At 39.5% G+C, this 15075-nt stretch overlaps 1 protein-coding gene across 2 annotated transcripts in view; it reads right to left on the bottom strand.

Moving 5' to 3' along the window:
* mapkapk2 (MAPK activated protein kinase 2) overlaps nt 1-14690 on the bottom strand; it is a 39346-nt gene extending 24656 nt beyond the window's left edge. Inside the window, exons 1-2 of one of the 2 annotated variants that reach the window (XM_012963511.3) lie at nt 14580-14690; nt 14060-14305 (exon numbers count right to left, since the gene is read on the bottom strand). In XM_012963511.3, the coding sequence (XP_012818965.1) occupies nt 14060-14281 (222 nt within the window). In that variant the 5' untranslated portion in view covers nt 14282-14305; nt 14580-14690. 2 annotated transcript variants of the gene reach the window in all.
* Nucleotides 14691-15075: the final 385 nt, after the last annotated feature.

Genomic DNA, 15075 nt, shown 5'->3' with positions numbered 1-15075 from the left:
AAAATTTCTTCTAGTACTGGTCTTAAGGCAATTTTGTACGATTTTAACAAATGTGTGTAAGGCTGATTTTATGTGTGTAAGGCAGCTCCCTGCAGAGCTGCCTTAAGTCAGGCTTAGTGTCACTATCAATGTAACTCTAACTATGTATCAAGAGGTTTTTTCTAGGTCCCTTCCACTCAACACCACTCCCCTGTAAGACTTCTTATCCCATAATGAACTTATCTAACCATGTGACATGTAGAGACAGCCTTTTTAGCAGCCACCTGGGCTTTCCCTGACTGGCATCAGTTCTACAGCAATATGTCTCTAACTGTGATACTGGGCACTCTTCCTCAATTATTCTGTATATTTCTGCTGACTAGTGGGGTTTTTTGGAGAATTTTTTAATACATCAGCTCAAAACACTACTACAGCACATTCCTTTTATTTTTAGAGGAGTACAATTCATTGGCACAATATTGTTTTTCACACAATATGTCCCCTTTAAGGTTTTGTACAATGTACTGTTTTATAATATATACAAAAAAATGAAATACATTTAATATTTGCAAAAAATAGACTAAATAGCCTTCCTGTAAGATGGTGCTTTCTGGATATCATACCTATATCTTTAGATGATTTTAGTTTTTAGCATAAATCATTATGACATGATGGCATATGCCATTATATCAAACCACTGATAACTTTTATTAAACATGATTTTTGTTTTTTTAAGAAGAGTTAGAGGGCTCTGGCACACGGGGAGATTAGTCGCCCGCGACAAACCTCCCTGTTCGCGGGCGACTAATCTCCCCGAGTTGCCATCATAGAGCCATCAGTTGCCATCAGAGAGCCATCAGTTGCCATCCCACCGGCGAACATGTAAGTCGCCGGTGGGATGGCACACGCTGCGCATGCGATTTTGGCAAATCGCCGAAAATGCCTCGCGAGGCAACTTCGGCGATTTGCCAAAATCGCCTGTGCAGCGTGTACCATCCCACTGGCGACTTACATGTTCGCCGGTGGGATGGTAGCTCGGGGAGATTAGTCGCCCACGACAAATCACTAATGTCACTAATCTCCCCGTGTGCCAGAGTCCTTAGCATGGAAGTTGAAATCTTATTTTTAGTATACCACAGAGAATGAATTCCCCAACCTCCATGCATATACACTCCCTCTGCTATGGGCCATGTGTAATCTGCAATGTGATTAGTTAATGTTTCTTTTAAATTGTGTGCTTATTCTTTGTTGATTAAGCCTATGATTAAATGCCTACTGGCACAAAACAGGTAAAGCTACCCTAGTGAGCTTTATCAACTAATATATTTCACTTTATTCTGCATGAGATCATTTATGTGCCAGACTCACGTTTTGCAGTATGGTTGATCAATTACCTCCCTAAACTGAAAGGTATGAGGCATCAACACCTCAACCTCCACTTTACACTTAGCGAATAACACTACACGACAACTATTGGCATTCTGCATGTTCTTTTATGGCTCAAAGCTACCGTGGGATGGTGCGGTTTTCTCACAACAGGAGCACCAGCGCTGGGTAAAAGCAATTACCATCACTGGGGGATGCTCAACATTTGGCACCCCCAGTGATTTTTAACTTTCCTTCTCCTTTAAAGGATATGTAAAGCCTACATTTGCGTACAATGTATATCAGTTGGGCATGTCTCGCCCACCCAAATGGCATTATTTGTACTGCATATATCCCCTCCGTCTGCTAGCACCATCACATTTTCCTAAAGCAAAAAGTAGCTTTCACCCGGTGGCCATTTTTCCTCTGATACATAATCAGATACATTTAAATCTGCAAACAGCATACACACAAAGACTCAAAGATCAAGAATACAGGCTCACACGGGCAGAACTGTCTCTTTACTGCCTGCTAGACTGGGAGGTGTGTTTAGTAATCTGAGCATGTCTGGGAAGCCTAGAAATCAAAGCAAATTCTCAAGGGGGGGGGGGGCGAGTGGGTTACAGGAGGAGAAGGAAATCTAAGAAATTAAGGGGATGCTGCAGAATTACTGTTAACCTCTGGACAACCAGTGTGGCAGGTATTGAAAGATTTTAAAGAGGCTGTTGACTGAATACATTAGTGTGTGTGGGGTTTACATGTCCTTTAAGCAAATGAAGGCTCAACTGTGACACCACACCCAGTGTTCAAAGTGCTCTAAGGCAGGGGTAATAACTGAGCAGGGGTGCGCCCCTAATGCTGCTCTTTGCACCTGATTTTTTGCAACAGATTTGTCAGAGTTCACAGATATTCAAAAAACACCTAAAAACATGAACAGTTAATTTGTCTTGCCTGCTGTCTGGAACATCAGTTTGCATAAAAATTGTTAATGTAACCAGCACAGAACAAAAAAAAGTGTGTGACAGAGATGGATGCTTGCCCAATACTCCCCCTAGTGCAATAGTTTGTTTCCTACTTCCTGGACAACATGGTAAAATGATGACCCAAATTATCTCTCAATTTGTTTATAAGAAGATCTGTCACATCCAAAAAAAGTCACTGCTCTACTTATATTAAAAGCCAGTAAGGACATTTGCACTGTGCAGCCCAAGGCAGTGTTAAACTTACCTAGGATGCCCCCAGCATGTTTCTGTTGTAACATAGCAGTAATCAGTGCACAGATGAAATAGAGACACTAAATCCAACAATACAAGGACCACTGTAGGTTCTGACTGACAAACTAGGACAAACTAGACCAAAATCATGTTGTGCCCTAACCATGCCCAGTTACACTCTTATAGACTGGCACTCCATCAATCTGCCCAACCTCCAGTAGCCTTTCCAAACTCTTTTTGAGTCCACCATGCAAGATTGTCCTCATTGGATGGTAAACAGATGCACACCATTACTATACAAGTATAGGATTTTATTATCCAAATTGCTTTGGGGCCTTGGCTTAAACCCAAAGAAAACAACTGCTATTACTTCAATGCAGTTGAAAGTAGCAGATCTATGAAGCACATCAACCAATTAATGCAAAAGATTATAAGATTTAACATGACCATATATATTATATACATTCTTTGGCATCAAATCAGCAGATTTTTGCCCAATTTAGCCACCTGCATACTAGGGCAATTCAGTCTGATTTGATCATAATTGGTCCCTATGCAGGCCCATTGAAACAGGGCTGCATCAATGATGCAGTCCCTGTCTGATAAGATTGTCAAACCTCTCCAATAAATATTTACCTATTCTATTGTGTAGAGCCCATACACAGGCAGATAAGCTGCCAACACTGCAACAAAATCTGCCTGTGTATGCCCCATCCTAACAATCTTCCTACAGATCACAAATCATACAATTTATGGCAGATGGACAATGATCCACACCTTTCCTGCACAGAATTTCATAAAATTTAAACTTTTACATATCTCAGAAGCAAACAGGAGGCATGTCCTGTTAAAATAAGAGAACGTGTCAGCTGTCCTCCATGTAACTGCAGACCCTCCCCCACCATTTGCACCCAATAACTTTGCAATTTGCTATGCACTCTGCATGTTTAAGCCTCCTGCATCCTCCTAGCCGCCCGTCAGTGCTTCTGAGCCAGAAGCACTACTACCAGGGCCGGAACTAAGGGTAGGCAGAAGAGGCACCTTGTCTAGAGCGCAGCAGTGAGGGGGCGCTAGGCAGGTACCTCTGTTGCCACAGCATCTGCCTGCCTTGTGTGCAGTGCTCCCTCTTCTATGGCATCCCCATGTGTGCGCACGCTCGGGGGGCGAGGTGGCTTAAGCGTCCAGCCGACTTGGTCCGCCTCTGACTACTACACACACATATACTTTTTACATATTGTATTTTATTATTTTGCACATTTTTTGATTTTGCACCCAGATAAAAAACTTTAAACACAAACATAGTCAAAATGAGGGGAATGCATGTTCTAACTCTCCCTGCCAGAAGTACAGTGGAAGGGGGATAGCAAAACATTTTCCCCAAAAGTTGCCCAAGCTCAGACAGGCTTCAGTTCCCTACAGACAGGCTTCAGTTCCCTACAGGACCCTTCAGGTCCTACAGTGGATATAAAAAGTCTACACACCCCTGATAAAATGTCAGGTTCCTGTGCTGTACAAAAATGAGACAAAGATAAATTAAAAATAAAAAGAGCTTTTTCCACCTTTATTGTGACCTATAAACTGTACCACTCAATTGAAAAACAAACTGAAATCTTTTAGGTGGAGGGAAGAAAACCAAAAAAACTAAAATAATGTGTTTGCATAAGTGTGCACACCTTTAAACTAATACTTTGTTGAAGCACCTTTTGATTTTATTACAGCATTCAGTCTTTTTGGGTATGAGTCTATCAGCATGGCACATTTTGACTTTGCAAGATTTGCCCACTCTAATTTGCAGAAACACTCCAAATCTTGTCAGATTGCGAGGGCATCTCCTGTGCACAGCCCTCTTCAGATCACCCCACAGATTTTCAATTGGGTTCAGTTCTGGGCTCTGGCTAGGCCATTCCAAAACTTTAATCTTCTTCCGGTGAAGCCATTCGTTTTGTTGATTTGGATGTATGCTTTGGGCCATTGTCAGCTTTCTAGCAGAAGCCTGAAGGTTTTGTGCCAATATTGACTGGTATTTGGAACTGTTCATAATTCCCTCTATCTTAACTAAGGCCCCAGTTCCAGCTGAAGAAAAACAGCCCCAAAGCATGATGCTGCCACCACCATGCTTTACTGTGGGTATGGTGTTCTTCTGGTGATGTGCAGTATTGTTTTTACACCAAACATATTTTTTGGAATTATGGCCAAAAAGTTCAACCTTCAGAAGCCTTCAGACCATAACACCTATTCCCACATGCTTTTGGGAGACTTCAGATGTGTTTTTGCAAAATTTAGCCTGGCTTGGATGTTTTCCTTCATAAGAAAAGGCTTTCGTCCTGCCACTCTATCCCATAGCCCAGACATATGAAGAATACGGGAGATTGTTGTCACATGTACCACACAGCCAGTACTTGCCAGATATTCCTGCATCTCCTTAAATGTTGCTGTAGGCCTCTTGGTAGCCTCCCTGACCAGTTTTCTTCTCGTCTTTTCATCAATTTTGGAGGGACGTCCAGTTCTTGGTAATGTCACTGTTGTGCAATATTTTCTCCACTTGCTGATGACTGTTTTCACTGTGTTCCATGGTATATCTAATGCCTTGGAAATTCTTTTGTACCCTTCTCCTGACTGATATCTTTTAACAATGAGATCCCTCTGATGCTTTGGAAGCTCTCTGTGGACCATGGCTTTTGCTGTGGGATGCGACTTAAAAAAAAAAATGTCCGCTGAACTTTATTTGGGGTTAATCAGAGGCACTTTAAATGATGGCAGGTGTATGCCGACTCCTATTTAACATGATTTGGAAAGTGATTGCTAATTCTGAACACAGCTACATCCCCAGTTAGAAGAGGGTGTGCACACTTATGCAACCACATTATTTTAGTTTTTTTGTTTTTCTTCCCTCCACCTAAAAGATTCCAGTTTGTTTTTCAATTGAGTGGTACAGTTTATAGGTCACATTAAAGGTGGAAAAAGTTCTGAAATGATTTATATTTGTCTCATTTTTGTACAGCACAGATATTTTATCAGGGGTGTTTAGACTTTTTATATCCACTGTAGCTGCTAATTGATTCCTATCCTACAGTACAGTCCAGTTTAGACTTCCAAAAACTTTTGGATAGTACACCAGAAATAAAGACTAACTGCTTTCTTTTGTATTTTTGACTGATTTTCCACATTTCCACATTACCTTCTTGTGCCTTTTTGGAGAATCTCTGGGAGGTGGGGAGGGGGGTCACAAATGCTGTAAACTGTTCGATACATTTATTTTTCGCCCTGCTGAGCATAATCTTGAAGTTAAATTAAAATCAGTTCTTATAATTGGTACAATAGTCAAATTGGGTCCACTGACCCCAGTAGCTAAAAAACTATTGTTCTGGCAGGTTGGAATTTAAATTATTTCTTTTTATTAGTTATTTTTCTATTCAGGTCCTCTCCTATTTATATACCAGGTTCTCATTCAAACCACTCCCTGGCTGCTAAAATAATTTTAACCCAAGATAACTGCTGAAATTCCAAACTGGAGAGTTGCTGAAGAAAAAGTAAAAATTCATATTCTAACACGATTTTCAACTGCTCTTCATTTTTTCTCTCTGCATCATAATTAAAGTTATCTCAAAGGTGAACAACCCCTTAAAGGGATACGGACACCAAAAATCATAATGCTTTTTAAACCTCTCATTGCTATATTATTGTATTAGCTTTCTTATTTCAGTATAAAACTACTTGGCTATTACACTTATATTTCCTGTACTATCCCCTATTTAACTGCCTGAGGGCGCCGCCATGTTTGTGCTGCCAAAGTCGGTTGGTGTTTAAAGCAAGACTTTTTTCTGTCAAATATCTACAGCAGGTTGCAAAATTGACCTCTTACAGCAATGAGTTAAAGGCTGTGGTTTCTCAGAGCAGCGTGCAGGACATTGTTCTGGGCTGTGTCCAGCATTAAAGTATGTGGGAGCGGGGAGACAACACAGGTCGCACAGGCACGAGCAGATAATTAACAGCATGATTAATAGACAGCAAACTCACAGTTCAGATGTGAGGAGAAACAGGTCACTTTTTTAGGTAATGCACGGACTGCCTAGAAGTAAGGGGAAAAAAAAAGCAGGTCCTGCCTATGTCATGTGATGTCAGTGAAGAGATAGATAACAGACAGGGAAAGAAGTGGCAGTCGGGCTGTAAAACAGTCGGGATCAATCTTCAAGGTACTGGCAAAAGCAAAAGTTTAAACAAAAAATGGTCAGCATGACCTATAGCTAACTTTTGATGCACATTATTATTTTGAAAAGTCATTTTTTTGTGTCAGTATCACTTTAAACATTTTAAAGTAAAATTTGCTAAAACCACCTTAACTGAATAAAGTGTTTGGAAGATGAACAACCACTTTTAAATATGTTAGTAAATGTAACTGCAATTGAAAGTAATATTTGTTCATTCCTTTCTGTTCTCTACACTGACTCTTGATTCTGACTCTTGGTTCAAGACTCTTGGTCCACCTGGTTTGTTAATTCCCAAGGTAGGCCTCAAGGTGGGCATATTGGGGAAAAATCCACTTTTTTGGTGACCTCACTAAGCAAGTGGATCTTTACAAGTATGTTCAGTTTTACTCTGAAACCACTGTATTTTTGGGAAGACAATCCCTTTTCAGTGCATCAATAAGAACAGTTGTATCAGGATGAAAACAACATGTATAGCCAGTGTAACTCTCTCTGGTGCAAACAAAGCTTAATCTACATACATTTATAAACTGAGGCAAAAATTCAACTTGTCTAGATGAGGAAAGGGTCACTACTGGCCTATCTTCAGCCACACATTCTGCTACTGTAATTGAGCCCATGTTGAACGTGTAATGTTAGAGTTACACGGTATGTGAATAAGAGATAAAAATATGGTAGTCTGAGTAATATATATCTGTAGAAGTTCATGTGACAGCACAAACTTCCTCCTGAAAAGCCACAGGTATATATAAAAAAACTAAATAGTAGATCTGTTTCTCCAGTTCAAAGAAAGCACCTCCCTCCTTCTCTGAATGAAAGCAAGGTCTCTCAGTATCATATCCACTAGCTGCTTCTATTCAACTGCTAAAAGATGGCTAGAAGAAACAGTAACTACTGCAGAAAAAAAACCATACTATAATGGTGGCAAAATGGATCAAAAAAGTCTGAATAAAATAATATAATGTAATGTACAAAGAAATGGAAAACAAACTGAAAAAAACCCTTAAACAAAAACTTTACAGGTCAGGATGAAATAAATCCTGATTTCTAAGCAACTGCGAGAGTGGAAGCAGGAAAGCACTAAGATGCTGATGTCATCTAGACGCACGTAGAATTGGCAACAGTATGGTTACCTGACCTCTGTGTCAGTCAGAATCACTGACTGTGGTATTAGCACAGCAGCTCTGCCACTACTAGACCCTTGGATCTCCATAACTTAAGTCTGCTAAAAATCATTTAAATATTGAATAAACCCAATAGGATAGTTTTGCCTCCAATAAGGATTATATCTTATTACAGAGATAAAGGAAATCATTCTTAAAAATTAGAATTATTTGCTTATAACGGAGTCGATGGGAGATGGCCTTTCTGTAATTTGGAACTTTCTGGATAACGGGTTTTTGGATAAGGGATCCCATACCTGTAATAACAATTTGGGGGTTTGCTTTGAGAACTAAACAATTACTACTCTTTGGCAAACTTGCTAGCAAAATGGTTAAATCCAGTGTGTCATTAAATACAGCTAAAGCATTTTCTTAGAAGAGTATCACATTTTACTAGTCTGTGATCTCCTCACCTGACAGGAAAAATATCCTAAACAGAAGAGGACAAACTGCCTGCTTTCTGCCCTGCCAACTTACCAGTTGTCTTCTTAAAAATATTTCCATATTAAATGAGCGCCATGCCACAATCTATTGGGAGAAGGGGTTATAATGACAAAAAAAAAAAAATCTGTTTTTTGTTACTACTTAAAAAAAAAATTAAAAAAAATTATATTATATATATATATATATATATAAGAATGTATGGAAGCTGCACACCATTAAGGGTAACAATACCTGGGTGCCTGTGCGAAAAAAATGGTTACAAAGGCTTGGAGTGACGGCACACACAGGATTTAAGCTGGCCATACACGTGGCGATCTGACGATGTTTCGTGCGACCATCGGTCGCACGAAACATCGTCAGATGTGCCACACACCATTCAGGGCTGAATCGGCAGGTAAGGAGGTAGAAACAATAGGATTTCTACCTCCTTCTGCCGATTCAGCTCTGAAGGGAGAATTTGATCAGGCGCCTTCTATGGCGCCCGATCAAAATTTTCCAACTGGTCCGATCGGCGAGTCGGCCGATATCAGCAGGTTCCTGTGATATCGGTCGACTCGCCGACATACCATACACGCACCGAATATCGTACGAAACGAGGTTGCGTGTATGGCCACCTTTACACACCCAGTCAAAGGATTTTGCAAAATAAAAGTGCAAGGTTTATTATGACGAAAGTTTCAGTTCCATACAGGAATTTTCAATATATATATATATATATATATATATATATATATATATATATATATATATTATATAATATACACACACACGTTTTTAGGTCCTGGAAAAGTAGATTAGATTACTAGTATACAGACCCCTACCTAAAACCTTTGTTCTAACTGTTTTATAAGCAGAGTCCATTATGCAGGGGGATTATCTGTGCACTCGAAACCCAATTATCTACTTTGCAAAGAGCTAAAGTAAAAAGTTGGCCATATTTAAAAGTTGGACAAATTTAAGGTGCTGATTCTGGTCCTTAAAACAAACTGGGCAGCTTATCTGCCCATTTATGGGGACCTCCAACAGGCCTCCCTGATTGGCCAGATGTCGGGCAGGTTTGATTTTTCGTCGGATCAGGAATGCATTGGCTCATTGATGTGGTCCCCACTCCGGCTTTTCCTATCCCCATCATTGAAATGCGATAGTTTGGTCCTAGGGCCAAACGATCACATTAGAACGATATCACCCACCCAAGGTGTATGGCCACCTTAACCCTGTCTGCCATGTTTAGCTCATGAAATAACAAAAACTTTTTATTAAAGCCACAGGTAAAGAGTATGTTGGGCACAAGTCAGATTAATTGAGGTCAGGCTGAACACTACCCCTTTAAAGGGAACAGGTAGCAATTTTAAAATTACCTATATCCCTGAGGACATTATAAACTATATATACTGGGCTCGATTTAAATTTCAGTTAAAAATTACCCATTGTTGAGGCTTTCCATGAGCATTCATACATGTTTGTGTAGCCTTGGAATGAGGAAATAAAAAGTAATGAAAGAATAATGGAAAAGACGTCACATGTCAACTGTCATATACATGTGCAAGATGAACTTTTAAACATAACTTGCATACTTCTTCTATGAAATGTGGGCACAATAAAGTGCTTATGTAAGATGTTATTTATTACGTTACAAAACAAGGCAACAACAATTCAGTGACACTGGACTGTAATATTGGATACTGTTTCAAGTACCAGCTCCATGTGACTACGTGCCGGCACTCCAAGCAAAGATGGAGCTAAATGTTCCATTTGATATGGCAACAAAAATTTTTCAACACTACATAATGTAGCTACATACAGAAATCTTAAAGAAATGTATGCATCTAGCAATCTAATTATGTTTATGAAACAAATTTAGCTTGAACTTCACCAAACTAGAAAAAAAGCAGGCACTGTATCACTGCACTACTGTTTGTAATCAGTGATTGGGTTGGTGTTGCTCTAATAGTACAGTTTTTTTCTTTCCACATGTAAGGAGTTCTAGATTTTACCAATAATACTGCCCATGCACAAGGTTCTAAATATCCAGCCAGTTTGGTAAACAGGCAGATCCTGTGGCCAATTTGGCCACACAAATAGTGACCCAATTTGGTTCTGATCTAAACATTCAGCCCCCTTAGGGAAACCATCGCATTACATAGAGGACCAGAGAGGAGATATAAGCTAGGACCATATCCACAGCCTGATACAAACTTCCGGATGTGAAATCCACCAGCAATTCTTGTTTAACAGTCAATATAAAGTCAATGAAAAGTAAAGCAAGTATAAACATGTTTTTCAATGTTATCATAAAGTTGGCCTAGTGCTGATGTGTGCTCATGTGGGCACACATCGCTTCACAAATTGATCTGATTCAAACTGATCAGATCACCCCAATTTTATCAGCAAGTTAGGTCAGATTTTTATTCAAGCTGAAGGTCAAAACAGGAGTTCACGTCTATAAACTGTGGGGCAGCATTGAGGAACAGTGGTTTCCACTGCTCCCTTGCAGCATTGGGATCCAAGGTTCAGTTTTAGCCATGGCATTATCTGCCTTTGACTAGTTTTTGCATGGGTTTCCTCCAGGTACTTTGGGTTCCTTCTATAAAGTTAAGGTGGCCATACACGCACCGATATTATCGTACGAAACCTCGTTTCGTACGATAATCGGTGCGTGTATGGTATGTCAGCGAGCCGACCGATGTCCCAGGAAGCTGCTGAAATCGGTCGGCTCGTCGATCGGCCAGGTTAGAAAATTTTGATCGGGCGCCATAGAAGGCGCCTGACCAAAATTCTCCCTTCAGAGCTGAATCGGCAGAAGGAGGTAGAAATCCTATTGTTTCTACCTCCTTACCTGCCGATTCAGCCCTGAATGGTGTGTGGCGGATCTGACGATGTTTCGTGCGACCGATGGTCGTACGAAACATCGTCGGATCGCCACGTGTATGGCCAGCTTTAGAGAGAGAGTGTGTGTGTGTGTGTACCGCTTATCACCTGATAAAAGCCACAACAGATCACTGAAAAGATTTCCAAGAAGAATGAATGAATTCATGTGCAAATGAGTCAGAATGTGTAGTTTAAGAAGATCTATTGAAAGGCGTAATGTCATAACTTAACTACAGCCTTTTTTAATCCTGTATATATTTTTTTTTTTTTGTTTTTAACATAAGCCTTAAAATTGGCAACCTTCCATTATAGGGATAAACTACACAGGAGATTTTGATCAGATTTTGTAGGTCAGACTTTCTGACTCACAAACTCTTGTCATTCAATAGCACAAGTGTTAAGGAAGCTACAATATCTGATTCCAGCTGCTGTGTTTTGTTCATACATCTACATCCGATAGACTTTTTTAATCTCCTTGAAAAAACGGACTTTTAGACACTGTCAGATGGCAAATATTTCATGCAGTTTCAGATATTTATATCGGTCCTATCAGTCCCTGTACCTTGCTAGTGCTATATAAATAAGTGATTATGACTAAACCCAACAATATACCAGTCCACAACCCCAACCCATTAGCGAGAACTGGCTGATCATCTGCTCTCAGAATCCCATTCCCTGAAACCAAATACATTGGAATCTAATTCATGCAATGTCAAAGGCACAAAACTAAAAAAAAAATATTATATATATATATATATATATATATATATATATATATATATATATATATATATATATATATATATATATATATATATATTGGACCATATTATTATTTACTTATAAACAGAACAAGCAATACACTACAGACCCTGCAGTAACAGAACTTGTTATAGCACTACACTTGAGTCAAATATTAATAGCCTGTATGCAAGTTTATATCTGTGACAGGCGTCATTTTCACTGCCTGTAAGTAGAGCTGATTGCCTCCGACAACTGTTGAGTACACCCTGAAGCTGTCAATATCACATCTGGGCCTATATAAGTTAAACTGATAATCACAGCAATCCGATAGCTGGAACAAACACATACCATACAGTCAACATACAACAAGGAGTACTTTTAAATGTAATATGATGTTATACTCACTAATTTATATACAGTAACTTTACAAAGACAGAAGCTGCAGATACAATCTGCAGACACGTAATGCATAAATCCTGGGGAAGACATATCTTTTACACATTTAGGGAACTAAACAACACTGATTCAAACTACAGTAAGGCTAGTGTCACACAGTGTTTTCTCCGCCAGAGAAGAAAATGCCAATCAACATCCTTCTTGCCTAAATTTAATATGTGCTGATAAGAAAGGCATCCAATTTTTGGTGCACATATGGAGTAGATTTTGGTACAAAAGTACACATTTTTGTGCTGCAATCAGCTGTTTGTGCAGACAGGCAGATGCAGTGCCTGTCAGTAAATACTAAAATCCCGGCTAAAGTTTGCACTAGCATTGCCTCCATTTACACCAGTTGAGAAAATATCTTGTGTGACAGTAGCCTAAGGAGTAAATGTGATACTGCTGCCCATATCAACTGGTGACACTGAAATCCAAATGCAGGCTGAAAATTCTCATAACCTTACAGCTTACAAAACAGAGAGGAAACATCTCATTATCAGATGCAAAAGTTAAAAACACTTGATTCTATCGAGCCTACATTTCTGGAATCACAATAATATGGGCAAAGCTCACACAAGAGAGTCATCTGTGGTGATTTAATCGTAACGTCTCCCCAAATACTATTCTTTATAACGTATGAAGTGCAATATATTGTTTGTAGTAGTGTAGAGGAGGGAAGGGTTAATATTCCAAAGGTTGGAACTTCCTTGCAATAGTCACCAGTAAAGGGGAAGTTAAGAGCTTCTCTTATCTGGCTTTTAAGATAAACCGAAAAGGCAGATACTGAACTGAATGCAGCGGAAGCTAAACATTTGAATTTTCTCTTGTTCATTAAAAACTAACACTATTTGGTCTACATTAGATTGTAAGCTCTGTAGGGCAGGGACTGATGTGAAAGATGTACAATTTCGGTAAAGCCCTGCATAAATTTGCTGATGCCATATATAACAGATACTAGACTGCCTAAATAGATAAAAAGGCAAAAATCCTAGTACAAATTCTGGTAAAAATAGCAAACACTGATAAAACCATAAATTATGATGGTGTAATAAGAGCACTGGAAGCTAGCATCTACTGAATATCTAGAATCAGCTGAACCAAATCCAAGCCCTTATGGTCACATGACCTCAAAACAGCAGACAGCTGAAGGATAACACAGCACAGTGTAGAGGTTAAATGTTGCAAAATGGGTTTATTTAGCCCAAATACATACAAAAAAAAAAGAAAGTTAACTTTTCAGGCCTACCAGGCCCTATATCAAACCTCTTATCACAGTGGACAGCTGAAGTAAACCTATTTTTAGACACCCCATTTTGAGGGGCACAGGGTTCTAAACTGTAAATACAAATTAGGGTTTAGTATTCAAATTTTATGAGGATGATTAGTCTGTGCCCAAACATTATGAAATTGATGTATCCCAAGTCATAACCTTACACATTCACACCCTGAATACAACTACTTGGCTTGGTTATCTGGCCACCAGATTACATCTTGGAAGGAGCAATTGAACTTCCATAAATAAAGAGCCTGAATTGCTGACAACAGAAACAGACAATACAAGCCATCTGTTACCTACTGCCATATATTACAATCAACAATACTTACGTAGCAGATTACAATCAAATATTTGATATTTTACCTTCATAGCGAACTTCTCTCCAGACTTCTTACTGAAGATCTCTAGCACCTTCCCGTTGATCCCCAGTCCCAAGACCTGATTAGTGACTTTGTAGTCATCAGTTATGGCATTCTTTTTTATTTGAAGAGTAGACTTAAGTTGCTGCTGCTGTTGTTGTTGTTGTTGTATTGAGGTCTGGTTTAGGGCTGGAAGGTTGGGAAATGGAATGCCAGGGTTCATCATCTTAGATCCTAAATCCAAATAGTTCTACAAAGAACAGGGAAACACAGCAGTTCAAAATATTGAAGGATTTTTTTTTTTTAAACCAGACGAGTAAAACAATGACTGTCTCGCTAAAGAATTTGGAAGCCGATCTTTAAACTGTAGGAGCCTTTCCGAACTGCGATAGGGGAGCAAGCTAAGTACGGGGCAGCGAAAGGGGATCCCAGTCACTATAACTACCGGTAACCCTACAAATCTGCATCGGGAGCCTCGGTCCGAATTCTTTTCAGAACGTAGGGGAAAGAACGCTACCCATTACCCAACGTTCCAGCGCGGATCACTTCCACAATAACGTCACAGCCTCGAATTCGATCCGAGTCGCCGCTCTTAAAAGGGCAACACACGCTCTTAAGGAGGAAATGCCACAAGGGACAGTCAGTTGTACTCAAGAAGCGTAACGGCTGCAGTGAGTTTAAGGTTTGGACCTTGGCAGAGCAATTCTAAAAATGCAAGAAGGCTGTTGATTGTCCCTTCTTGTGTTCTGGAGATAAAAACGAGCTTTGGTGTTTAGGAAATGTCACGTGTTCATTATGCCGACAAAAAAAGCTGGTGATTTGTAAAGGCTATACTGTTAGGTAAGAGTACGTGATGGTAGAGAGGATTACCTAAATGTTGGCACGACATTTGTTAGTTCTGGTGTTATTTAACGTCCAATTTCCCTATTATAGTTAAACAAACATTAGTATAAATGCAATCAGGAGTAAAGGTGGCCATACATTGGCAGATTTAAGATGACAATTCGAGGCAATGTTGTT

The sequence above is a fragment of the Xenopus tropicalis genome, chromosome 2 (genome assembly GCF_000004195.4).
Source record: "Xenopus tropicalis strain Nigerian chromosome 2, UCB_Xtro_10.0, whole genome shotgun sequence".
Taxonomy (NCBI): domain Eukaryota; kingdom Metazoa; phylum Chordata; class Amphibia; order Anura; family Pipidae; genus Xenopus; species Xenopus tropicalis.
The sequence above is the reverse complement of the archived record's forward strand: the minus strand, read 5'-3'. Positions and strand labels throughout refer to the sequence as shown.